This window comes from Chaetodon trifascialis, chromosome 6 (assembly GCF_039877785.1).
Source record: "Chaetodon trifascialis isolate fChaTrf1 chromosome 6, fChaTrf1.hap1, whole genome shotgun sequence".
Classification (NCBI taxonomy): Eukaryota; Metazoa; Chordata; class Actinopteri; order Chaetodontiformes; family Chaetodontidae; genus Chaetodon; species Chaetodon trifascialis.
The window spans coordinates 1,906,214-1,933,119 of record NC_092061.1 but is presented as its reverse complement, the minus strand read 5'-3'; the positions used below and the strand labels follow the sequence as shown (position 1 = coordinate 1,933,119).

The 26,906-nt window shown below is 48.0% G+C and overlaps 2 protein-coding genes across 4 annotated transcripts in view; one reads left to right on the top strand and one right to left on the bottom strand.

The window, feature by feature from the left end:
- The window catches only part of dtx1 (deltex 1, E3 ubiquitin ligase), a 39,545-nt gene extending 30,026 nt beyond the window's left edge, over positions 1 to 9,519 (top strand). For 2 of the 3 annotated variants that reach the window (XM_070964562.1, XM_070964561.1), the window contains exons 5-10: positions 27 to 188; positions 2,029 to 2,090; positions 2,215 to 2,373; positions 3,241 to 3,402; positions 4,994 to 5,083; positions 5,513 to 9,519. In XM_070964562.1, coding sequence (XP_070820663.1) covers positions 27 to 188; positions 2,029 to 2,090; positions 2,215 to 2,373; positions 3,241 to 3,402; positions 4,994 to 5,083; positions 5,513 to 5,737 — 860 coding nt within the window. In that variant the 3' untranslated portion in view covers positions 5,738 to 9,519. The remainder of the gene's footprint in view (positions 1 to 26; positions 189 to 2,028; positions 2,091 to 2,214; positions 2,374 to 3,240; positions 3,403 to 4,993; positions 5,084 to 5,512) is intronic. The other variant, XM_070964563.1, reaches the window with a different exon arrangement.
- Positions 9,520 to 10,324: 805 nt separating this feature from the next.
- On the bottom strand, positions 10,325 to 26,666 carry LOC139332088 (rasGAP-activating-like protein 1). Its single transcript, XM_070963800.1, has 21 exons — positions 26,433 to 26,666; positions 26,095 to 26,151; positions 24,546 to 24,659; positions 24,126 to 24,187; positions 22,994 to 23,123; positions 22,477 to 22,558; positions 22,248 to 22,388; positions 22,015 to 22,106; positions 21,162 to 21,279; positions 20,855 to 21,008; positions 17,844 to 17,908; positions 17,467 to 17,579; positions 16,667 to 16,859; positions 16,429 to 16,566; positions 15,274 to 15,418; positions 14,463 to 14,635; positions 13,378 to 13,515; positions 12,976 to 13,111; positions 12,251 to 12,371; positions 12,003 to 12,079; positions 10,325 to 11,915 (listed from the first exon to the last, which is right to left on the bottom strand). The coding sequence occupies exons 1-21, from the start codon at positions 26,495 to 26,497 to the stop codon at positions 11,767 to 11,769; spliced, it is 2,463 nt and encodes an 820-aa protein (XP_070819901.1). The 5' UTR covers positions 26,498 to 26,666; the 3' UTR covers positions 10,325 to 11,766.
- Between the last annotated feature and the right edge of the window lie 240 nt (positions 26,667 to 26,906).

The following is a 26,906-nucleotide window of genomic DNA, read 5'->3' as shown; positions in this document are numbered from 1 at the left end:
GTGCGCATGCTGTACACATGCATCAGGTATGACGGGTATCCTGATGTGCGCTGCAGGTCTGCCGGTCTGCCTGACTCGTGCCCCCAAACCCATCCTGCACCCACCGCCCATCAACAAGAGCGACATGAAGCCCGTGCCAGGGATCAACGGCATGCGCCGCAAAACCAAGAAAAAGCACCTGAGGAGAGGTGAGATGCGAGGAGTCGAGGAGAGGAGAGGAGGAAAGGAAGTGAAACTAAGCAACAGACCAACCACTGACAGGCGGCAGACTCGCTCCATGCTGCCAAGCTTTGCAGGCTGTTTCCGTAGCAGCCGTCTGGAAGTCTGTTGATGAGTGTGCAAACAAAAGCAAAGCTGTGTTTTGTTGTGATCAAGGGAGCATCGCTGCTGCTTAAACGCTTCCCATTCAAGCTCCATCAGGGTGTAACAGTAAATCTAACCTCACCCAAGGTCGCTGACGAATAGTCAGGAAAACATCCCCGTTCGTTTCATAAAACGGCCGCTCGCTCAGATTTATGAGCGAATGCAGCGAGAGCGTTGCTGTAACGGCTTTATAGATGTCGCACGACATGCACGTTGACACTCGTAAGGAACGTAATTAACAGGGGGCTGTGGCACCGAGGCAGGTTGAGGGGGGGTCTGGTTTACAGTCGGAGAGCTTCGGGCTTGAGTAAGTGCTGGTCGATGGAAGCCGTGGAAACCGCCGGCCTCCCGAAGGAGGTTTTGTCCTAATTGATCAGCGAGGCTGTTGGATTTCCATCCCTGCAGCGTGACCGCCGGCTTCAACCCTTCACTGTTCTCCATTACTCACTGGTGTGGAAATGATGCAGCACCACTTTATTTCACAGGTCCCATAGTTTCCTATAATTTACTAGGAAGGAATTTATAGGAGGGTTCCCGCAACAGATTATAGTATGTAATTTGGTATTAATTATAGGGAAAATGGAGACAGTGCTCAGTGGGTACACTTGCAATTTCAATTAATTAGCAGCGTGACCTCGAGCCTGTCTGCAGGCGCGCACACAGTTCAGCATGCTGAATATGAAGAATGAAATATAGATATAAGGGGAAAATGTTCAGAATAAAGCAGACTTGACGTGTCGCTAGCGTGCCTAAAAACAAGAACTCTGCATCTATCTTTTCCCATAATTAATGCCAAATTACAAAGTTGTCTCCGGGAAAGTCTTAGCAGATGATGGAGCTTTGAGCCGTGTGAGCGGTGACGCTGTGGCGTGAGCAGTGAGGCAGGTGTGCTACCTGTATGTGCCGCCTGCAGACCGAGTGTGAACTCAGAGATACTGCAGGGAACAGAGGTGTGGTTTTTCTCATGCGGGGAGATTTGGGCTTATCCTGCTCTGCTTTCTGCACGGGAAAAGGTCAGAGAGGCTTTTGATCCGACTAATGAAGCCATCAAATAGTCACAGTGTAAAATGCATAACTGAGTCTTTCTTTCTTCTGCCTCTTCATAGCTCTCTGCCTCCTCCCTCCCTTTCATGCCTTAACATTTTTTTTTAGTTGCTCTGTGTGTCTCTTTCCACTGCTCTGCCCCCCCCCCCCCCCCGTTCACTGGCTGTCCCTCAAATGAACAAACAAAGGCTCGGGGGGAAAAGAGGTTGCCTGTAAGCGTATTAGGGGTGTAAGCTGTGGGTGTGCTGTCAGCCATGCTAGCCTGGTTGCACACGGGGATTATCAGAGAATGTGGGGATGGCTGGTTGTTATGTGCTGTTTGAAGGTGACCTCCTCTTCACCATCACAGACGTGCACGCTCCATCCACATGCACGCTCACACTCTTTCAGCAGAGGACAGTGAGGCTGCAGTCACGCCCGGGCCGGAGCGGCCGACGAAGTTAGTCATCCGTCAAGATCTAGCTGTTATTCTCTTGTGTTCAGATGACAAGCAAATGCCATCCAGCGGTCCGTCTTGCCCTCTTTCATACTCATTGTGGTGTGTGGGTGTAAGTAAGCGGCGAGTTTTGCTTCACTTTGACGGTCATCTCATCCCTTTTGTGATTTGTTTCCTATGACAAGGGAAAAACCCAGAGGATGTGGTGCGAAGATACACAGAGAAGATTAAAGTGGTGCCAGACGAGGTAAGAAAAAGCTCCAGGATGTAAAAATTTTGTGCACCGTTTGATGTCCTAACGACGTGCCAAAGTCTCAGAAATACGCAGTCATGCCGAACGGCCAGTGAAGTATTTGGGTTGGCTGTTCCAGGACTGTACCATCTGCATGGAGAGGCTGGTCATGTCGTCAGGCTATGAAGGCATCCTGCAGCACAAAGGCATCAAGCCAGAGCTGGTGGGCAAACTTGGCAAGTGTGGGCACATGTACCATCTGCTCTGCCTGGTGGCCATGTACAACAATGGCAATAAGGTGGGTAAAAGCTCGCAAGCCAGACATTGTTATGATGTCACTCTCGGCTCAAACGATAGACTCGCGATGTTTTACGGCTTGGCTGGACGGCGCGGCGCTGGCTCACGATCAGGCTTCGGCATTGTTGTGCACAGATGGGGATCTGATACTGTCTTATCAGATCTGTCGTGTCGGTCTTAGCAGAGCAGTGTTTGTAAAATCATAAACTCTGCTCCCTTCAGTCAGTGTAAATGCAGGAAATACGAATGTTCTTCTGGCTGATGAGGAAGAGACACGTGAGGTTTAATGAGCAGCGGTAGTTGGTCTAATTAAATCAGGATATTGATTACTGTGAAAAGGCCAGATCACTCAAATGAAAAATCACGTTTCCTCACTCACTTCTGCTGATATCTGGATCGTTTCAGTTTTATTTGTTCAGCTTTTCAAACATCTCGTGGTACATTTGTAAATGAAGCGTACCTCCATTACTCACTGAAGAACCTGTCAGCGTTTTTCTGTGGAACCACTTTTTCAGGAGAAACTAATGAGGACAGTGTTTCTGGAGGGACGTGTTCAGTGTTTAAGGCAGTATTAATTGATTTGTCCACTTTGGGTGAGCACTCATTATCACCTTAAGAATTTGATGTGCTAAATATTTCGCTCAGTTCGTCAACATGTTGTTAACATTGTCTGTCTGCAGTTTGGTGCTGGATAGTTAACGTGCGCTGAGTTTAATCTGAGGTCTTTTCTGTGGATACACCAGAGAAGTGAAAACATGTCATTTTGGGTGAACTGACCCTTTAAAGCAATAAATAATAAGCAATAAATTTCCCAATTATCTTATAATGTCAATGACGTCGTTCCATTATTATTTCGTCTTCAAACCAGGACGGCAGTCTTCAGTGTCCAACATGCAAAACCATCTATGGGGAGAAAACAGGCACGCAGCCTCCTGGGAAGATGGAGTACCACGTCATCCCTCACTGCCTGCCCGGCTACCCAGACTCCAAGACCATCCGCATCGTCTATGACATTCCTGCCGGGATCCAGGTCAGACCCGTGTCACTCCACTAAATCCGCCATTCTGCTTTTGTGCCCTGATCCGCTGTCCGTCGGCTCTGAGTCGGCGCCCCGTCGATGACTGCTGCTTATCTGCTTAAGTAGTGCAGGAAGGTGAGGTGTAAGTCACTGAGGAAACAGCGTTCTTAGAGATCACAGCGGCTCGGGGCAGAGGAAGACCCTCCAGAATACAAAGAGAGACGCCATTGTTATATCAGGACTCTGACTAATGAGCATCTCCATCATCTCTTAATTTGCAGGTTTTTTAGTAATGGATTCATTACTTCGCTTGAATATGAAATGAAAATAAAACTGAGTTTAATCCAGTGGAGCTTGTTTTACATTTCCGTCACGTCTGCAGAGGAGAGCGTGTTTTGCAGCCCGGCCTCGAGCTGGTGAGATGAGAAGGTTGTTTATTTCATCCCGGCTGCTGAGAGGAGCTTTAATAGAGTCAATAAACTGACCTTTTTCCACCAGAGGAGCAGGCTCAGTGTCCCCGGGGACGCAGAACGCTGGGGGTCACCTGACCACTCAGGTCAGCACAGCAGCATCACCATCACCAGGGACCGTTTCTCTCTTTCTGCCCTGCATGTGCACATTCAGTCCTCTCTGCTGCTTTGCACTCAGAGCAGCTTGTTGTTTCCTCATTAAGCTGCATGTGAAGACAGAGACGAAGACAGTCAAAGCACAATATGTGACATTTTGATTTGTCAAATTAGTGCGGCCAATAGAAACAACAGGCAGGGAACGGCAGCTCCTCTGCAACACAAGATGAACGTCACTAGAAAAGATTTGTCTTAACAGCACAGCTGGGTGGAGGGTGGTCTGATGAAGGTGGAGGGTAGTCTGATGAAGGTGGAGGGTGGTCTGATGAAGGTGGAGGGTGGTCTGATGAAGGTGGAGGGTAGTCTGGCGAGGGTGGAGGGTAGTCTGATGAAGGTGGAGGGTAGTCTGGCGAGGGTGGAGGGTAGTCTGATGAAGGTGGAGGGTAGTCTGGCGAGGGTGGAGGGTAGTCTGATGAAGGTGGAGGGTAGTCTGGCGAGGGTGGAGGGTAGTCTGGCGAGGGTGGAGGGAAATGACCAGTGCTGCCGCCTGCAGACCCGCCTGTGGATGCATTAGGACTTAATCAAGCTGGATATTTTTTTATTTTTTTACCATTTGAGCCTTGAACACTGCAGGTGAATACTATAAAAATCTTAACTAATAGACACCAGGAAGCTTCTCGGGTTGATTAATTACGTTAAGACAGTCGTTTTTTATAAGTTAAAATACAATTGAGTCATAAAGGAATGAGACATTATCTCATTTAGACGTAATGTGTGTTTTCTTTTTTCTAGTCTGAAAGAAAACGTGGAAGCAAAACAGCCCGTAATCTCACACCGAGTTCTTGCCTGCTGTGTCTGCAGATAATTCGATATTTACAGCCGCATATCTCTCAGATGATTTGTGCAAGCGGCCGTTGTAAGCACCGTGAACATTAAAGCTCGTCCTGCGGGTGCCGTTGACATTTTCTACACAATTAAGTTGTAATTGGAAGAGGCGGCGTTGTAACGTTTGTTTTTGTTCTTGGCATTTTCACCAGACCAACGAGCACCCCAACCCCGGGAAGAAGTTCAGTGCGAGAGGGTTCCCTCGACACTGCTACCTGCCCGACAACGACAAAGGCAGGAAGGTGAGCTGGTCCGGCTGTGAAAGCGTGATGGTTTCCGGTGTAGCGTCTGCACAGACCGTCTCTGTTCTCTCTGCAGTCTGTGCCTGGAGTCTGTAGGATTGTGCTCAACTCAACTGATTTGGCTGTTAAAATGTTGCTTGCTTTAAAAAACATGGATGGTGTCGCCCAGTGTGATTGTGTGACTTTCAGTTTTTGGGATGATTCAGCTTCTGTTCACATAGTTTGACTGTTTTAACTGGAAAACTTTGAGTTACTAATGTAACCCTGGTTCTCTGAGGAGCACGTGAGACAGCGCCACAATGAGACCTCAAACAAATGTTCTGAAAGAGGAAATTAACACAACATTAGTCACCAAGGTGTGCTTTCGCCTCAGGTGTCGAGACCCTCTCGTCCTGCATGTGTTTGTCATTTTCTTGCTTCTGTCTCCAGGTCCTGAAGCTGCTGATCATGGCTTGGGACCGACGCCTCATCTTCACCATCGGCACGTCCAGCACCACGGGCGAGTCGGACACGGTGGTGTGGAACGAGATACACCACAAGACGGAATTCGGCTCCAACCTGACCGGCCACGGCTACCCCGACCCCAACTACCTGGACAACGTCCTGACGGAGCTGTCGGCCCAGGGGGTCGGCGAGGACAACCTGAAGGACTGATGTCCAGCTGAGCCGGCACACGGGAACACGACCCTCCATGCCCCGCCGTCTCCCAGAGGACAGGGACGCTGCATGACGGGCCAACATGCAGCCGACAACTCGTTACTCCCCACAAACAAAGACACCCTGCAGAAGTGGAGGCATAAGAGCAACAGAAGCTGAATACATGGTTCTGATCAAAACTTTGATTTGTTTGAGCTAAGATTCCCCCCGCTGTCTCCTGATCCATGCCTCCAGCATGTTGTGTTCGTGCCAGGTTTTCTCAGAGGGCTGAAGAATGAAAGACAAGATGTTTGTGTTGAAGTTGGCAGCTGCAGGTAAACGCTGTTTAACCCCTTTTAGAGTCAAGCTGAAGCCGTTCCTCTGCACTCAGAGTGAAGGACGACGGGCCAGACTGACGCTGCATAGTGAATGCTGGGCTGGGGTCAGCTTTCTGAATCTGAATCCGTTATTAACTTCCCCCCTTTTCTCTAATAACTAATTATTGTCCTTTAACAGGTGGTGAAACTTTGGTTTTGTGATTTGAAGGAGAGGATTTCGGCTTTTTCGGTGATGTCACTGTAAAGTTCTCTTTAACATTCTCCCCTTCTGATAGCTTCGGTCGGTCGTTCAGTAAAATCGGTGTCTTCTGTAGTGCATGAAGTAGATTCCAGAGAGCCAAAGGCTGCCGAGTGTTAGCGTTTGGACAGTAAATGTATGTCGTAACCTTGTGGACAGTCCGTGAGAGGGGATGTGAAATGGATGAAACGGGCGTCTGACCGGTCAGTCTGATGCCTGTTACGAGCTTGTGAAGCGGGCTTCGTCGTGCTCCAAGGTTAAACTCATTTGTTTTGTTGACACGCTGATGACGCTGACCTCTGTGAATATGAAGCCTGCATTATTTTCCTCCCGGTCGGAGCAAACCCAGGCGGCGGCACGATCCATCATGCTGACCATACATGAGGGGTGAGCGTGGGACTGCCTGCTCTGAGCTTTTAATGTGCGGGCTGGAAGTCCTTGAGGAGGAAAGCCGAGCGCGCTCCTCGCAGATGGACCTTTCTCGTGCAGCCTGTGGAACAGATGCATGCTGGGCAGCGCTCCTGCCGGTCTCTGCTGAGGGTGCTGCAGTGCACTGGGCTCCACTGCTCCTATAGCAAGCTGTGCAGGGTCCGTTCTGATGTATGGCCGGCCTGGCCCCCACCTTCCTCCTCCTCCTCCTCCTCAGCAGCAGCAGAGCGCTTCGGTCTCTGAACCATGCAAATGTTGGTCCAGGATGTAGAACGATTTTACGCCTGTGAGCTAAAGGCTTTTTCAAAGGTCTGTGTTGGAGATCTTGAGACGTTTCTTTGCTCTGAAATTAAAGATAACCCAGTGCTGCATAATTCTCCATAAATATATCTGATCAATTTTAATGAGCGGGGGTGTTGATGTAAGGTTTCTCGTGCAGCGCCCAGCTGTGAGCTTAAATTTGGAGCGAATCATAGTCTTCCATAGCACTTTGAGGCAAGAGTTTTGTTTAATCGGTTGTTTAATTTTGGGGAAAATTGCAACTAAATCTGTCCTTTTTTAAGTTGTTGTTTATAAACTGGCTTGCGATGCTTTGAAGATATATATAATATACATTTGCAGATGTGATATACCTTTAAATTCAAGCTCAATTTGAGTGGATGGTGTAAGTTTAATTTATTTTTATACTCTTCTATATAGAAAATATAAAGATATCGACTGGCCCACATATCTATACACCGGCACATGTTAACATGAATACATCAAATCTGACAAAGGTGAATTTGTCAGTATGTCAGGGACTGTTGAAATATGTACGACATGTTATGGACGTCTTATATTACAAGTAGTCTTAGCGAATGCTGCTGTCGTTACCTTAATGTAGAATCTGTGTAGTCGACCCCTCGTGGGACCCCCGATAAATACAGTAAATGTGTCTTTATTATTGGTGGGGGAGCTTTAGCAGCATGAAGATGACCGTTCACCCTCCAAATGGGCCATTTCTCTTTTTCTACGTGTCCAGAATGGAAGCAGTCAGCGATCTTTGCTCAGTTTGAAGACGGACGCCGGGTTAAACAGAGGCCGCAAATGATTCTGGGGGTTTGTTTTAGCCACCTGGAGCGACAGGCTGCTGGGATTGTAAACCTCTTTTCTCAGTCATCTTCTATGTCCTTTGTACACAAACACGATTTATCCCAAAGTTAGAGCATTTTGGGTTATTTAACATTTTGTGTTCACTGGAATTTGACTGCTGGAGTGATGTATCCTACCAGTGTCTGAAGCTAGCCAGCCAGCAATGTGAGCTAGCTCTTATGAAATTTAGCAGATTTTTCAAATATTAGCTTTAATTGCTACTCATTTAGCTCGTGAATATTTAAGGTTATGGAGAAATCTGGAGACTTGAATCTGTTTTCAGGGGCTTTGAACCACTTTCCCGCGCATTCTGCGGTAAACTCCGTCCCTCTGGCTCCTGCACAGACTAAAACAAACCACTGAAAGTATTTGTGAGTGCCATTTTGACCCAGGTGTTGAAAATTGTTCGGCCTGTTCATCTCAAGTTTCCTCCTTTTGACTCCCTTTATAACGCGGGACAGCACGAGAGAATGCTTCCGATCTATCAGGGAATTTTTCCATGTTGAGTGAAGTTTCATTAAGCCGAGAAATCCAAATGTTCGCTTCTTCTTCTTCTTCTTGGAGTTTCCCTTGGCGCGTCGGCCTCGTGGTGTGGACGTGCAGGCCCTTTAGACTTTTCAGGTGTGTACAGACTTACATGGGAATAAAAGACAGTTTGTCTGATTAAGAAAGAGAGAGATGGTGTTTATGCAATTTACTATTTTTAAGATCTAATACGTGATTTCTGTGTAGCAAGAAAGGCGGATTTCGGTTTTGAGGAGGATGGACGTTTCTTTACGGGGCGCCTACCTCCAGGTTTCTCAACGAAGGGGTCGTGATCCGAGGACGTTCACGTGCTATGTATTAGAAAACATATATTTTTGATGTCTTTTTTTGAATGATGATTGTCTATAAAAGAAGTATAACATAACGTTGCTATATTACTCCTGTTAAGATTCATTCATACTATTTTCCATTTGGTGAGGGATGAAATCACTCTGTCCTGACCTATGAGGTATTCACAGTTGTACTTCTCTCTCTAAACGATACCTTAACATCTCGTGTGGATATACTGTCCGTGTGTGTTTGTGTGTCCGTGCGAGTGTGCGTGAGTGTGCGCCGCGTGTGCGTCTAGTAAACGAATCTTAGGTTCATGTCCTTTAAAGATACAGTGATGTTCTCCTAGAGGTGCATGTTAACCAACTGTGAGCGAGTTTCTTGACAATGCATAGCTTTCTGCGTATGAAAACATCATAGCTTCTTTAGAGATATCAGGTCTTCTGGTGATTTAGCACTGTGGCTCTGCATCTTACTCCGGTCCGTCAGGCGGGTTCGTTCCTCCGTCGGGTTTGATTTACACGGGTGGGGACGAGGTGGCGTTTGGCTGCTCTCCTCGCTCTTTTGACATGTGAAACATCTGAATGTTTTGCATTTTAAGTGCCCATTTTAATTGACGTTTTCAAATCATGATTTGTGTGGCTTGATTTCTCGTAAGCGGTGTCTGCGTATTGCTATTTGAAATGGTTCACCAAGAGAAACAGAGAAAAACTAAAAGCAAGACATTGATTCAACTATAAAGGGCTTCTTAATCTATCGGTCTTTATTGAATTGTGATGACCTTGTTGCATGTTTGTGTGTTTCTTGTGGAAAAATAAATGTGCCCTGGACAGGGGTAGTTTGTTTGACCTTTTGTCACCTTGGCTCTTCCTGCTCCCCCCCCCCTCGCTGGCACGTCCTCCTTCATTTAGCTCCGGCGTTTCCTCCTCCCCGGGCAGCTCTGTGCTCTACAACCTCGTTATGTGGATATAAATGAGCTTTGCCGGAGCTGCGAGCGCAGGAGAAACGGCTCTCACCGGCAGTAAATTTGCTTTATGGTCATTTTCTGTCACTGGCTGCTGCATGTTGGTGCTGTGCTGAGGAGCTGTGGATGGTGCATACTAAAGCAGGCCGCTCAGCAGGGCCTGCAGGGATCGGCCTCCCCTCCACCTCCCCGCTCCTCCTGCCAGCACTGACCCAGCAGCTCGGGGTCAGCCTCCTCCTGGTTCTGGTACCTCACCCCCCCGCCCTGCCTCCTCTCATCGCTCACCTCTCATGCCTAATGAGAGAGCTAGCAGGGAGACTCTGCTGCATCACCGCTCTCATTAGCATTTAAATAAGGCCGCGAGGAGGAACCTCTGCAAACATTGTTTGTGTGGCATAATTTAACATTAGATTGTGACTCCTGTTGGATTGTGAAGTCTGCGGTTGTGATGGTTTGATGAAATTATTCGTCTGAACAAAGGGGCGGTGTGGTAGCCATGACACTGTGAGGCTGCTCTGGGATCTGTCAGACATGTAATGACATTTCCTGTAATACCATGAATGAATGTTACTGCCTGCACTGAGTCAGACCCTCCACTTTAAAACCAACCAGGAGAGGACTGGAGATAAAACAGAATATTAGATCCTCAGCATGAATAATTTCTGCTCTTAATTAACGAGACGAGAACACAAATTTGACACAGATTTATAAGCTGAAATTAGAGTTTACTGAATAGTACAGTTGTGTTTGGTTCACAGTAACAACAAACCCTCGTGGTGTTTTTGCAAAATAAAATACAGTTGTTTTCCTTTTTTTTTTCAAAATAAAAGCCCTCCTTCAGGGAATATTAAGATTCACAAGCAACATCTGTGGCAGTGCCGAAGTTGCAAATCACTAAAAGAAATTTTGGAGTGCAGCAAATACAAAACACTTAAGGAACGACTCTGAATGCAGCCTGTTGGCTGTCGTGTCTGGCAGGTGTTAAAAGCAGGAAGAGTGTTTACTCACACTTACATATTCCACACAGACGCCTCAGTAGCTGTAGCTCCACAGGCAGGACGGCCTGCTGAGGCCATCTGAGAGATCGCAGGTCTGATCCCCTTTACGCTCACTGACCTTCTCTGTTTAAGGGAAAGACACCGAACTGCGCTCGCTCGGCGGGTCCGTGGACCGTTTGTGTGTCTCTCAGATAAGAGTGCTTCAAAATTCAATTTCTCAACATTTTTAAACACAAATTTGGCATCTCAAACACATCCTGACACTTGTGAGCCGAATGCAGTGGCACCGAAATCTCAAGAAAATGTAAACTTATCAAACGGGAACACGTGACTCCTGCTGTCTCAGCGACACCGATCCTGTATATGTATGGACGATATATTGTTAACAGGTAAATACTACCCTGCTACATTAAGTGTAAGGACATTTTAAATTTGCAAAAGACATCAGAACCAAACATGTAAGTTGACTGGCCATAGCACCAAACAAAAGCACATTGTTTTGTATAAAGGGACCAAAGCAACGGTTAAAACCATACTGAACAGACAGCGGGTTACTGTGGCATGAGCACCAGCATCTCATAAACTCATGGTGGGATGAGCTGTCAGGTTAATGTCACTGCTACATTGCGACCGCGGTGATAAACTGCCTCAGTAAGATACAAAACGTTGATAAAAGCGATATGATACACCTTACTTTCAGTAGATTACACTACAGCAAGCTTTTTGCATAAAAATGTGCGACCGAGGTCCTGTACAGTATCTCAAAATATAAAAGCTTCTCTTCACATTTCACAACAAGTGGATGCAGGCCATGCAAGGGATTGCTTGTTATCTACATAAAAAACATCGAGTCAGATCATGCTTCAAAGTCCCAAAGGCCCTCTTAATCGTCAAGTATCATAATCTCTCCCCGGCGCTGTTGAAGCCGGTGGCACTCAGAGAATACAAAAATATTCAGTGGCAGAACTCCCTCTGCTCTTTACAGCGGGAAATGTACTAAAAGGCTGGGAGGGGCTGCACCCTGTGGCCACGTTACTCCCCCTGACAATCAAGAGAGCGAGCTCACTCGTGGTGGTACAGGATGCTGGACCCCCCCGGCGTCGGGCATCAGTGGATCCCAGTCTGCGTGGTGTCTAGGGATTCAGAATGACACCGGTGCCATCCTCCTCCTCTCTGCGCTGGAAGGTGGCGTGAGCCTGCTCCAGGTCCTCTATCACCGCCAGCAGCCGAGCAGCGGCGCTCTGACCCGGCTTGGTGAGCTGCACGTCACTCTCTGCACCATCTATGAGACAGACAGCGTGATGACGATCATAACAGGACACACAGCAATAAAACTCCTACAGTTAAGGTGCAGCAGCTGCAGCCGCACCTGGGTGCACGTCAGCGTTGATCTTTTCCTTATTGCTGGACGTCTGATCGGCGTCGGGCTTCTCCAGGTGCTTTTTCCTGCAGTGTCGATCAGAAACATCAATCACTGATTGTTCTCCAGGAGCTGCTTTGTCTTCTCAAAGAGTGGTAGTGAAAACACTCGGTTGTGACGTCAGGAAGCGGCAGCAACAGCTGAGCAGTGCAACATAGACCTCTAGTGTCCAGGAAATGAAGTGCATGCAGGCTGACCTGAGTTTGTCTCTGCCCTGCAGGAGCTGCTTGTATATGGTCTGCGTCTCCACGTCAGGATCCAGCGGGTCGCTCCAGTCGCCCAGAGTCACGGCCGAGTGGGTTCGACTGCAGCCTGTAACTGAGAAGCAGCCTTTTGTTGAACAGCAGTGCTCCACATACAAGCGAACCTAACATACCCTTCAACCTGACAAAGTGATGGACGATTCATGGAGCTACAAGTGTGAACAGCATCAGCAGCAGAACCCAGAGTTCAACCCTCAACGAGTCTGTTCAGGACTGTGAGAAAACACAAGGAAGTGAATCAAGTATCAGACAGACTAAACGCAGAGGAAAACCACATTATGATCGTCAGAGCTCGTTCTCCGCTGAGGCAGCAAAAACATGGCAGCTACAAATTGAGGGTTTAGTTATTAAATATGGATCGCTGGGAGCTCACTCGCTCTTTGAAGCCCGTCTACAAGTCAGTCGACCAGGAGGGAAGCAAGAAGTGTTGTGATCTGGGTGTAAGCCGGCGTGTTGATGGACCACGCTGCTTCTGCTCTGGGATGCTGCTAATTCCTGATGATCCTTCTGGGGGCGTCCTGGGTGTAATTCAGCTCATTTGTAAGTTTGAGTCTGAGCTACTTTTTTCAAACACTACAATAAGAATATGTTAGAGGCCACAGTCCTCGCGCAGGATGCCAAAGTATGCGCAGCATCAGAGGTAATAGAAGCAGGATTACCAGCGCGGTCCGCCTGCAGGCAGCAGGTCCACTTCCCGCTGCGATGAGCCCCCGGGTGGAAAGAGGGCAGCATGCGCTCGTTGTAGATGCTGACTTTCCTGATGGCCGACAGCCACTGGTTCAGCTCGTTCACATTCTGTTCACACAGAGAAACATCAGGAGGTGCAGCTGAAAATTAGCTAAAAATCAGCTAATAAGCCTTCAATGGTAAAGGCCAATCAAATCATTATTATTTCTCTGGGCCTGGAGATAATGCGGTAGAGTTTGCTGATACAGGATGCAGGATATGATCTAAGGTGAGCCACTGTAATGTTGAGAATGATGGCCAAAACCAAGAAAAGCATGTTTATGTGTCAAAGGTCATGAACTCTTTGTGGCTGGCTGACGTCAGCACCAACGCACCTTGCACTGGATGTACATGGTGTGCAGCTGCCCGTCGTTGTCCTGGGTGATGACCTGCATTACATTCTGCTGCTGAAAGGCATTTTCATCCACCCTCTCCACGGCGCACACGCACTGAATGGGGATGGAGGAGCGCACCTGCAACAGATCAGCCACAAACCACAACAGCAATTAACACTACGGGCACAGGCTGGCGATGGCGGCTCACGCTCTCACCTGGGGACGAAGGTTTAAGTGAAATAAAAGTGACATTTGATCACCGAGCAAATTAAAGGAGCAGCGTCTGATACTGCAATATTTTGCACACATTAGGGAGGAGGAAGAGCGCGAGACGAGGAGGAAGCGAAGATGAGATCAGCACGGCAGCAAAGGCCACTTTAAAGTGTAAATCAGCCACTTCCAATGGGAGCTCGCTTTGCTGAGACTGGAGTGCTCCAACATTGAGGAAAGGGGCCAGGACATTGTCTGCAATCTGATTTGCAATGTTAGCGTGAATATCCACAGCCTTCAATTAGCCATCGCCTTTATTCCAGTCACACAAAGCCCAGACTGGCTCAAAGAGGGAGCTTTTTACTGGGAAAGAGGGAGCCCGCTCCCCTCTCTCTCTCAGTCTCTGGCTGGTGAATGAGAGGAGATCATTATCGCAAGGTGAGGCACCACATGGTAACAACGCTAATGATGTTCTCACAAGGAGATCAGCACAAACACAGCGCGGCAAGCTGGGGACGACTGAACGTTTCCTCTTTTTATGAGGCGATAAACGTCCTTCAAAGGGCGCACGCAGCGGCTGATTCATCACGAGAGGGCATACGAGCTTCTGATAATGAATGAGTCACTTTCACGTGACTTTGAGTCAAAGTTTACTCATCTGGTTTTAAATACACGACGAAGAGCACAGGTAAGCATTTATCTGGCAGGGATTATGTATTGAAAACCGGAAATACAGACGTCAGAGTAGACAGGTGTAAGAGCAGGGCCTTGGTACCTGGAAACAGTGGCCGCTTGCCAAAATGGCGAGTAGAGCAGGTAAATAATAACATTTGTTGGTGGGATGTAAAGCTCTGTCCCGCTGGCTCGATACCAACCTGCCAATCAGGGGTCTTGGCGTAGGACAGCGTCTCACTGGTCAGCCAGAAGTAGCGTTTCTTGAAGGCGAAGCGGGACAGCAGCTGGGGTCCCTCCTCCTTGTGTTTGTGGAGGTAGCCCTCTTTAACCGTGACCGAGGGCATGAACACGGCCCTCTGCGGCACCTCGGACACTGCAGCAGAAGAGTTTCAAACAGAGAGTGTAGAGCAGCGCTGAACTGTGGCATGTTCGTCCTTTTAAACACAAGGTGGTGCTGTGACAGTAAACAGAAACAGGGTCTTCTGCTGCTAAACTACAGTCTTCATTTCAGCACGTTGCTACTGACGGCGCCTCGGCCTCCTTCACCGCCACGTGAAGGACGGCTTCAAAGAGGCGTAACAAGCGTCCACTTCTGTCCAACAAATCCACCTGAAGAGCATTAAATGTCAAACTGGCCTTTAAGAGAAAGAGTGGGTGTGATGTGCAGAAGGAGGCTGAAACACGATACATCAGAGGGGGAAGATGTTTCACAACAACAGCCTCGCTGACACATGACGGTGAGGAAGCAGCCAAGACGTGTTGGCTAACCAGCGTGACGGTACGAGCGCATGTGGCTTCTCACTCCAGCTCCCCGCCAGCTCGCTAACCATGTCATCTCTTTTTAGGCTTCCAGCTAGTTATGAATATTTCACCACGGAGCTGCCGTATTGTTTCACTTAATCCTGATATGAGCTACGCCAGCAGGTGGCCGGTGGCTGATCCGCTCAGCAGCGTGACCCCCTCCCCTTTTGATTACATGTTCAGTGTTGTGTTCACTGTTTTCAGCCTTACCAACGTCATGATCGATGTCGATCAGCTTGTCCAGGAAGTCTTTGACAGAGGCCACGCTGCGGAGGATGATGGGATGAAGAGGCGCCATCCACTGCTCCTTTCCGTGACCCAGCTGAAGGCCCAGGTTCCCGACACTCTGCAACGCCTGAAGACACAACACCCACCCAACACTCACATCGCCGGCACATCAGATCCGCAGCCGCCGACAGAACTCAGTGTGCGTGACTGCATATCTCAAAGTCGAAGATCAAAAGGGTCCCTGAGGCCAAGCATGCTGTGAGGCCCTTTGTCCAGCCCACACCTGGCCTACGGCGAGCAGGAAGTCCCTCTCTACGCCCCTCTCTGAAGCTCGGCTTTGAACCGCTGTCTGGTCGCGGCGCTCGCGGAGGTAAAAATAGCCTGTTGCCTTTCTCTGTAGAGGACCCATGGCAACAGCACTTCAGCACCACGGACAGCAACCACACAAGCCGCACGTGGGAGAGCAGCGAGGTTTCACTTTTCTAATCTGTGCCCGCCACACTCCCGTTTTTAACGATAGCGAGGGGCTTTTACAGGTGGGGGTCGCTTCCACTCAGCAGCACGGCGAGCTCTCACACATAACCTACCAGACGCCTTTCTTGCCACAAGGAAACGGTTTTTGTTGTGTCTGTCTTTTGTAATTTGATCTTTTTCCACTTGAAGCAGGATGTCTGAGTGGGGCATGATGTGAGGAGGTATTGTTCAAAGTTTTTTTGGTCGACGACGGCACGAAAAAGCTCAGCAAACCGCTGTGAGGTGTGCTGTGCGCGAGCTTGAGCCTCTGGGACGCTAACAAAGCCAAAGCTCAGTTTTTATTTGGCATCCTGTGAGCAGATATTGCTGAATTGGCAGCAATATGTTTTTCCCTAACAAGAAGAAGCAGCAAAGTGCAGCTCAGTCTGTCTCTGCTGTCACTGTCCACTGCATACAGAAGCACAGAACAAGCATCATATGTGCTTCATATTTATTGGTTTTACACCTGCAAATGAAAACGTCTCACTGTTAGCAGACGGCGCGTAGCCTACGAGGGCATCCACTCCTTTACTGTTTGTTATCTCTGCACCTAAGTGTGATGTCTGGACATGAATAAATCATTCGCGGCGGCGTCTGCGCGGACGTCTGTGCTGTGAATCGTACCTTGGCCAGCAGTAGCAGCGTTCTGCTTGTGCGCGTGTCGGCGTGCTGATCCCTCAGCTGGAACAGCTTAGGCGTGAGGATCGCCGGAGCGAAGAAACGCAGGAAAAAGAATCCGCTGATGGCCAGATACTTCACATCCTGTGACAATGAAGTGTGTTAGACAGGAAAGTTCATGAAAACGATCTCCCAGCTGAGCATATGTGTAACGGCTGAAACGCTGCTTTGGCTCCAGACTGACCTCATTCTCAGGTTCAGCAAACTGCTCCTCGACCCTCTTGTGCAGCTGTTTGAAGGCCACTCTCATGACAGGCGGACACTGATCGACTGAGCCCACGATTGATTCAATGATGCTGGTTAGGTAGCTCTGCAGCATCTCCACGCTGCTGTCCCGCACCTCTGCCTCTGACACCGCACCCTTAAATGAAATCCGTCTTCGGGGAGAAAGAAAGAAATTATAAACGGCTGGACGACTGTGTCAGAAACACACTGAGGATGCACAATCAATCACATCAGACTGAGCGTACGCTCCATTAAGCCTGCTGATCACAGTGTCTCTGATGGCTGACGGCCTCTCTGTCTCTCAGAGGAAGCGTCTCCAAACACTGGAGACAAACAGAGAGCTGAGCCGCCTGCAGAGACACACAGACAGGCAGAGACAACAAAGAAGGCAGATCTGCTGCAGACGTGGAGCATGTTAGATCCTGGATGATCTCCCTCCATGTCAGAGATAGACATCTCAGGGGGCTCATAGCAGTTGCCAAGCAACAGCCTTCCCCCTTCTTTTTTTTTTTCACTTTCTCACAGTGATGTCTTCCTCTCGGGGGGGAAGTGTGGAGGAAGTGTGCAGCTCTTCTCTTTTTCACCATTTTAACACACAGATTGTGAACCACACACATTAACCCACAAGCCCAAATCACCACTTTTCAATCAACTGTGGCTCCAGACAAGAACCCGTGAAGCCGATCTGGAATATATTTAGGTCAGCACACGATCACGGTGCTGTGAGACGCAGCAGGAAGTGCTTCAGGTCTGTTTTACCTTGTGCGGTTCAGGTCGATCTTACATGGGTCCAGCTCGATGTACTTCTTCTCATCAAAGATGCGGTTGATGATGGGCTTCAGCACCTCATGCAGATACAGCATGCCAACAGCCTGACAGCCAAACAGAAGCACACGGTGAGGAGAGCTCATTTTCCGTCTGTGCTGCAGATTCTTTCTAAATCTCTGAGTCCGCACAGCAGAAAGAGTTAACAAGAAGCAGCCGCGAACCAAAAGACACAGAAGATTTTTAACAGAGACGGCTCAGGAAGGCAAGCAGAGAGGTTAGAAGTGACAGACAAGCTTTCACTCACATTAGAGACAGAAAAATCAATGACTGTCGACTCGTGATAGAAAGAAACTGACGCGTCAACACACCTTCATGAACTGCTCCATGGCCTTGGAGGAAAGCGAGTTGGAGCGAAATAGAGTGTTTGGATCAGCTGTGAGAGCAGAACAGAGAGGAGATCGATGAGATTTCTGGTAAATGATAAGGTCATTTCACAGAAAACACGGCACACACACAGCACACACATACAGCACATATACAGTACACACATACAGCACACACACACAGCACACACATACAGTACACACACACAGCACACACATACAGTACACACACACAGCACACACATACAGTACACACACACAGCACACACGTACAGTACACACACACAGCACACACATACAGTACACACACACAGCACACACATACAGCACACACATACAGCACACACATACAGCACACATACAGTACACACATACAGCACACATACAGTACACACATACAGCACACACATACAGCACACACACAGCACACACACAGCACACACACAGTACACACATACAGCACACACATACAGCACACACACAGCACACACACAGTACACACATACAGCACACACATACAGCACACACACAGTACACACATACAGCACACACATACAGCACACACACAGTACACACATACAGCACACACACAGTACACACATACAGCACATACATACAGCACACACACAGCACACACACAGTACACACATACAGCACACACATACAGCACACACATACAGCACACATACAGCACACACACAGCACACACACAGTACACACATACAGCACACACATACAGCACACACATACAGCACACATACAGCACACATACAGCACACACACAGCACACACACAGTACACACATACAGCACACATACAGCACACATACAGTACACACACACAGTACACATACAGTACACACACACAGTACACACATACAGCACACACATACAGTACACATACAGTACACACATACAGCACACACATACAGCACACACACAGCACACACACAGTACACACATACAGCACACATACAGTACACACATACAGTACATATATACAGCACACATACAGTACACACACACAGTACACACACACAGCACACATACAGCACACACACAGCACACACATACAGTACACACATACAATACACATACAGTACACATACAATACACACACACAGTACACACATACAGCACACACATACAGTACACATACAGTACACACATACAGCACACACACAGCACACACATACAGTACACATACAATACACACACACAGTACACACATACAGTACACACATACAGTACACATACAGCACACATAGAGTACACACATACAGTACACACATACAGCACACACATACAGCACACACATACAGCACACATACAGTACACACATACAGTACACACATACAGTACACATACAGCACACATACAGTACACACATACAGTACACACATACAGCACACACATACAGCACACACACAGCACACACACAGCACACACACACAGCACACACATACAGCACACATACAGCACACATACAGTACACATACAGTACACATACAGTACACACATACAGCACACATACAGTACACATACAGTACACATACAGTACATTTATACAGTACACACATACAGTACACACATACAGTACATATATACAGTACATATATACAGTACACATACAGTACACATACAGTACATTTATACAGTACACACATACAGTACACACATACAGTACATTTATACAGTACACACATACAGTACATATATACAGTACATTTATACAGTACACACATACAGTACATATATACAGTACATATATACAGCTCAGATTCCTCTCAGCTTTCTCCACATAGTTTAAAACAGAATGATTTAAAAGAACAACACTGCTGCTGATCATGAACCTCAACGTTCCTGGTTTGCATCCAGTCAGGTGACCTTCATGCATGTTAATGTCCAACTGGTTCATTTCCTGTCCTCTTTCTACTGGTTTCTGTCCAGTAAAGGAATTAAAAGCCCCAAAGATGCCTCACAAAGACACAGAGTTTGACGTGTATCTGAGGGCAGGAACAGAAAAAGCATCCGTCCACTGTGTTAACAGCTCCAATGAATGTGATGAAGCAGCGTCTGAGGCTCGGCAGAGACCCTCATCAGGCACATAATGATGCTGGATGAAAATCTGACACTGCTTCGTTAAATTCATTGAAAGCTAATGATACAGCGTGGACCCTCAGTCTGTCTGCGCCCTCCGTCCATTCGGGGATTCTGTTTGATCTGCGTTTATCAGGCTGTACGAACACACAGGCTGGCTGCATCATCGCTGAAGTCCATCAGGGTGCAGACACTAAAACACCCACGGGGACAGGCCTGCTACATGCGGGGAAAGGTTTGGTTTTTCATGGCAGCCCAGCGGGTGATTCTCTTCCTTTACCCCTGTGCCTAACTTTAATGTCTGGCTGCACTCGGCATCTATTCCTGATCAAGCCGTTACCGCTCAGATCATGTGGAGTTGCTATGGAAACTTAGGCACTATGCTTATTATCTCAAACTACACCAACAGAGCCCAAAGACCAGAGCACAACTGTGCAGATTATCACGAGAGACGAGGAGGCAAAAACCTGACGGATACAGAGGCCACGAGAAGACTGATGGCTGAGTGAGTAATTGGCATCGGGGTAGTAAATACAGCGCTGGCAGAGTTGCACTGCCCACACACGGACCGTGACTGCGTTCAGAGACCTTAATGTCAGCTCAGAGTTAAACAAGCAGCCCTCAGGAGGTCTCTGCAGAGAGGAGCACATGACAGCGAACAGGCATGTCCCAGCTCTGACTCACACAAACATGACTAATGGAGATGAAGTTCGGTCCTACGCACGCCGCGTGTTATGTAATGCACATGTTGGATGCTTTGAGCTAATATCTGTAGGCGTCTAAATAACACCGCTCTGTCTGACAACACGTGATCAATCCTCTGCAGACCTTCATTCATCTCTGACGTCATGAGTCGCGTATCCAGCGTCTCTGACTGACTGCTGATGTCAGGCTTACTGGTGTGGTTGACCTCCCGGGTGTTCAGGTAGTCCAGGAATGGCACCACCAGGCCCTGGCCCAGGTAGATCTTCACCAGGGTCATTGCCACATCCTGCCGGCTCTCCACCGTGGTCACCTCCTCCAGCATGGTGAGAGCGCTGCTGTCCTCCACCTGGTGAGAGGAGGACTCAGGTCAGGAGACGCTGCTCACACGGACAAGGGTTTTTTCTTTAAAGAATTAGTAATAAACCAGGAGGATAAGTGTGGATCAGGATGAGGGGAAACCCTGCAGAGCATCAGCATTAGTACTGATGGTGCTGCTGACCTCCGTAGGCGAGATGACTGACTCCACCAGGAGGTGAATGAGCGGCTGGTAGTACATAGACGGCAAGATCCGATCCTCCACCAAACGCACCTTCAGACGCAGCGCTCCCAGCTTGCCACTGGCGACAGAGGAGAATACCAGAGAGTAAAAAGAGAGAGACTTTCTGCACACCTGGATCTTACAATGAGCCAAAGAAATATCCTGGAAGAGAAGGAGAAGAGTGGCAGCAACCAGAACATTAATGTGGAAAAGATGCAGCATCATCTGCAGAGCGTTTGCATGCAGGAAGTGTGTCCAGTGCACAGAAATCTGGTAGTAAAAGGAAGGAAACTGTTGCTGTATAACTGCACATAATTCCTTTTTTAGTCTTTTTAGAGTCCTTATGGTCAAGGATGCTGTCAAAGAGGTCTGTTCGCACTGTTTTCACAAACCAGCAGCGGTTACAGATACTCAGAGGAAGAGCTTCTGCAGAGACGTCACTTCTCTTCTCTTAGCTGCGGAGAAAATGAGGCTCTAACCAGCTTCTCCTCAGCAGCGTGGCCCCATCAGTACAAACCCTTTAACTGCAGGTCATGTCCTAATAAATCTCTGAGATTCACTTCCTTCGCCTCTATCTTTTAGCTTTCTTTGTTTGAAAATTATCTCAAGGAACAGATGCCGTCAGAGACCCGGCTGCACTCCTGCGAACGCTCATTGAAATGCATGAAAGAAGGCGCGGAGGGGCGGAAATACTGCACTTTAAAACAACGCTGCTCAAGTCAAGTGTGGAATTCCAAAAGCAAAACGCTGCTCTCAGTTATACAAACACACGAACTCACCGCACTGCACAAACAAGCACACCCATAATCCTCACCCAGCGTCAACCTCACTGTTTCCCAAGGGCAGCAAGCGAAACCAGCCCTGTAACAGAGGTGTCTTGTGCAAACAAGCAGAAGGGATTTCCACCTGAGGAAGTAAAGAACAAACAGGGATATAAAATCAGACAGACGGAGGATTTTTACTGTGCTGCACTTCATGTGAGGCATATTGTGTCAGAACATGAAATCTATGAAATATGGACTTTTATCATAATCATGGCTTCCTCACCTTTCCCAGAAAGTCATTCTTGCCCACCATGTCCCAGTCCCAGACCTCCACGGTGACCGTTCCCTCCTCGCTCAGCTCCTCTGGATCCAGCTCCAGCTCCAGGGTCTCTCCCCAGTGAGGGAAACGGGTCTTCTTGATAATCTAAAGCCAGCAGACGGGGCTGTTAGGAAACCCTCCAACAGATCAACTTCACAGGACAAACATGAAATAAATCAGACTCAGAGCTCACCGACGTCTCCGCGCTGTGGTTGTTGAAAATAACTCTTGCGAACGGATCAGAGGTTCCGGAAATGTCCCTCGGAGCCAAGTCTCTGCGGGACATCACCGGACCAAAAGACAACACAACTGATCAACACACCAAAATGCTCAACACACTCCTGTTACCTGCAGTGCAATTAGCAAACGAGGGGCAGTAAAGGAGAAACAGCACCGTCCACTTGACCTCATCCTTTCAAATAACTCCCATTCAGTGCAGAGCGTGTCTGAATAACAGTGTCAGGCCCTGATGGACAGGCTCATTAGTGGCAGCCTGGGACGCACAGATGGGGCAGTGAGTGGTGCGATATGACTCAGGAGGAAGTGTGGAGGCCTGCGGGGTGCCGGTGACAAGATTTCAGCACAGAGGCAGCGATGACAGCGACAGGCCGCCGCTCTCTGCTTCGCCTCCTGCTCCCAGGCCTGCAGCTCATTTTCATCTCTAAACGAGCTCCTCTTCCTGCAGGACTCCAAGCTCACAGGTGTGTTACCTGGCTTCTATGACTTGACACCGCAGGCTGATCTTCTCTGTGTCTTTCAGCAGCTCCAGACTCAGATGGATCTCTCCCTGGACTTCTTCATCAGGGTCGACCCTCGTCAGGTTCACCCAGCTGTCCAAGCCTGAGCACCACACACACATATTACTCATGAACACTCCTGTAGCATTAAACATCAGGGAAGGAGAAGCCAGTTTTTTAGGATTTGCAATGCTGATGGGGAAAACAGGCAGTTTGACAACAACACTGAGGGTTTGAGGAAGTAACAGTGGATGTTTTTTCTCTATTTTCTGACATTTTATGGTTTATTTAATTACCTGATGAGCATCTTTATGTATCTGGCTGAGCACATCTGCTGGTGAATACGAGACAAGAAACACCTGCAGTGTAGTCCTTGACAGTCTCAACAACATGTAAATCACATTTCACTGGTGTCACACTCAATGTGCTCTGTTGCGTCACTTCAGGAATATCAGACATAAGTGAGGGTACGATGTCACGGCCAGACTGTGAGGGAGTAACTGAGTCAGTGCCGCCGTGCAGCAATGAATCACATGAGCGAAGGCCATACCAGGTGGCTCTCAGGAGAGAGGCATCAGCATGCAGCCAGCGTCCCCCCGTAAACACTTTGAGCAATCGAATAAAACTACAGCACGGCATGGCACACTTTAAATGCCGTGCGTCTGGCCGAGGCAGGGCAGAGAGGCCCGAGCTCGTGCTGAGGTAAACGCTGTGTCTAATTTCTTCAATGTGAAGCTTTTGTAAGACAGCCAGGCATTAAACGGTCTGGGGCCGTTTGAAATGCTCCGGTTGCTCGCCTCATTCGACAGCGCTGCGGGCCTCCACGCTAAAGGATGCTCCATAATGCAAAATGAAAAAAGCCCAGAGTTTACGCAGACAAGCACCAGGAGAGCCATCAGGGCCAGTGCTGCTTTTACTGCCTTCAATGTAAGCAAATCAAATTAAATGTGCGAGAGAGCTCTGAGAGACATTCCCAGAGTCTAAAAGAGGCATCCGACCTCCATCGCCGCGACCTTTGCCTCGCTCGGTTTATGTGTGTTTAACCTCTGAGCTTTGGCCAGCCACCCCTCCCGTCACAGACCGATGCAGGTTCATTCAGCCGTACCTTTAGCTTGAGACCCAATGGCATCTTTGCTCAGAGTTATCTTTCCAATAACATCATCGTGGCTGCAGAGAGAGATAAAAGAGGTGATTATCAGACAGAAGCCATTGAAAATACCATCAAAGTTGTTTGATCTCGCCAGAGTTCAATGAGGTGAATTGAAGACAGACTGATTAGAGGGCTGGTGGTCGTGAGAAGACGAGGGAAAAACAACCTTTAATCGCTCGGTCTGGACGGCCATCTGCCTGACCGTGTTTGTTGATTCAAAGCTCGCTTTTCCTTCCCAAAACATTTTAACTGTACATGAGGTTTTCACCCAAATATATAAATTCACAAGCCAAGTTAAGCAAACACTCGTGGCTCAGAGGGCTGTGAATCAACCGTCAGTCGAGTTATGCGGGATCATTTCGATGGCCGCGTTACCCAATCGTGTCCTCGTCCATGACATGAAAGGAGAGCGAGTGGAACCCCATCGGGAGGTGCAGCGTGTACTCTTCGCCCCAGAAAGGATTCAGGTTCTTCCACACGGTGGCAGTCCTGAAAAGAGGTTCAGACACACCTTATACAGAAACATATGAGCACATGAACGTATGCAAGAACAGAGAGCAAGGAGCCAGAAACCACTGTGAACATGGCACTTAACCACCTGAGTACCTGGAGGTGGACAGATCACATGCTTTTCAAGTAATCTGCTGCTTAAAATGATATGAATTTGCTTATTGTGATGTACAGAATACCTCGAAACGCCTCTTTAGCTGGTCTGCTCACGACTTAGTGACGTTCACTTTAAGGCATCGTTTGGTACAAAAGTTAGGATTCATTGCTTTATGTCGGGTTAAAACGTCCTGCTAAAGAAACACAGCAGCTCTCTGGATGCACCATTTCATAATGTTAAAGCCAAACAGGCTCTCCTATGGAGGCACAAAACTCAAAAGGTTTTTTAATACTGGCTGAATGTCCAGGTCCACGCAGCTGAATGCCTGATCAAAGTCATAGTGTGGTACACTAAATATTTGATCAGTAGTTCCTCATTTAAATCAACATTTTGTCAATTTTAGACTGTTTCATTAAGGCAAGTTCTTTTATATTTAAAAGGATTATATTCCTTAAAGAAAGGCATTGAAAAAGTCATATTTTGTGTGAGCACCAGTCATACACCTTAAATAGGATTTCAAAGAGCACTCTGCAATAGGAACACTTTTCTAACCCTCTATTGTTAGAATAAACCCTTGTTTTTCTAAAAGCGTACATGTACTCATTATTTCCCACCACAATCTACCAGCCACATCATCCACGAACATCACACTGGAGGAGTCAGCTCGCCTGCAACACTACAAGTACAAGATAATTAGTGTGAGTGTCTGCAGTGAATCACTGTGCCGTTTTCCCTCATGGTGCCAGATGGAACAATGGCCACCGAATTCAACCCCACTTCTTATGACAGAACACAACAAGCATTTTTTTCTGCACGAATCTGGCTTGCTGTCAAGTAGCACCACTTGGGAATAATACGTTTTATTGCATGCTGCTTCCGGAAATAACCTTCTTTTCTTTCAGCACTTTGGAGGATGAAACCAGTTGTACTCCTGCACCCAAACACCTCTGAACTGGTGCACTGCGCTCCCAGCGTCCTCCCTGCTTACACCAGGAGCTCCCTGCAATAATTGATGCGCCCTCTCCATGGTTACCTGCGGGTGTTTTAAAGGCCAGACCAGTATCAGGTTCTCCGCGCTGGAGGGGCCACGCTGTGTGCGCCGCCGCACGGATCATACGCACTCCACCCTGGTTTACATGCGCGGAGTAGCGGGAGCACAGCCAGAAACTAACCCAACGCAAATATCTCCACTGAGATGCAGGATAATCAAATCTGGACGCTTAGATAAGAGACACCCTCCAGCTGTAAGGTCACAACTACACAAGATCCACTTGACGCACACGTGCAGATTTTCAGTCAGAATCAGAGAGAACTCACCTGGCCACAACTTCATTGTCAACTTTCACAATGCAGTATGGATCACTGGTGCCGGAGCTTAAGGTGAAAAGAAAAAGCATGAGACATGTCAGCGCAGTCAACGTGCCGTCTTTGCTCACACTGTGGTCACTTTGTGTGACAGACGTGACGGATTCCTTCAGCAGTAACGCAGCAGGATTTTAAAATGTCAGCTAAACTTTTTTCTTTTCTTTTCTTTTCTTTTCTTTTCTTCTCTTATTTAACTAATCTGATAAGCAGCTATTAACCGATGTTGAGGCGGCAGCTGTAAATTCAGAGAGCTTGAGCACAGGAGCGCGTGCCATTCAGAAATTACTTACACGTCTTTGGCGGGGAGGTTCCTGCCCTCGACAATTCTGAAATAAAGAGATGTGTTTTTGGCCATTTTCAGTCGAGTGAGCTATTAATCCGGTTCCTCCTATGTTCCCATACGCGCTCTTATAAATAGTGCTCTTCCCCTCCGAGTTTTCTTCATTTCATGGCACCTTCGGCGCGTGACGGCGCACAGCCCACCAGCAGCGCGCGACACAGGCGCGCATCCAGCCCCGTCAGTCCAGCCGTGCGTCCAGCAGGGGACACACGGTGGGACAAAGGGTGGGTAGCTGAGCCGGGGTTTGGAGTCTTATACAGCTCTTCTTTTAAAACGGGACACGTGCTTGAACCGTCAGATATGTCCATTCAGAAATAAACATGACCGAATAAAGCGCGTTTCACAACAGCTCTGGAGATTATTTGATTTCACAGTTGACATCGTTCACACCTGTTTGGAACCGGCGTCATTGTCTTTTTTAGAT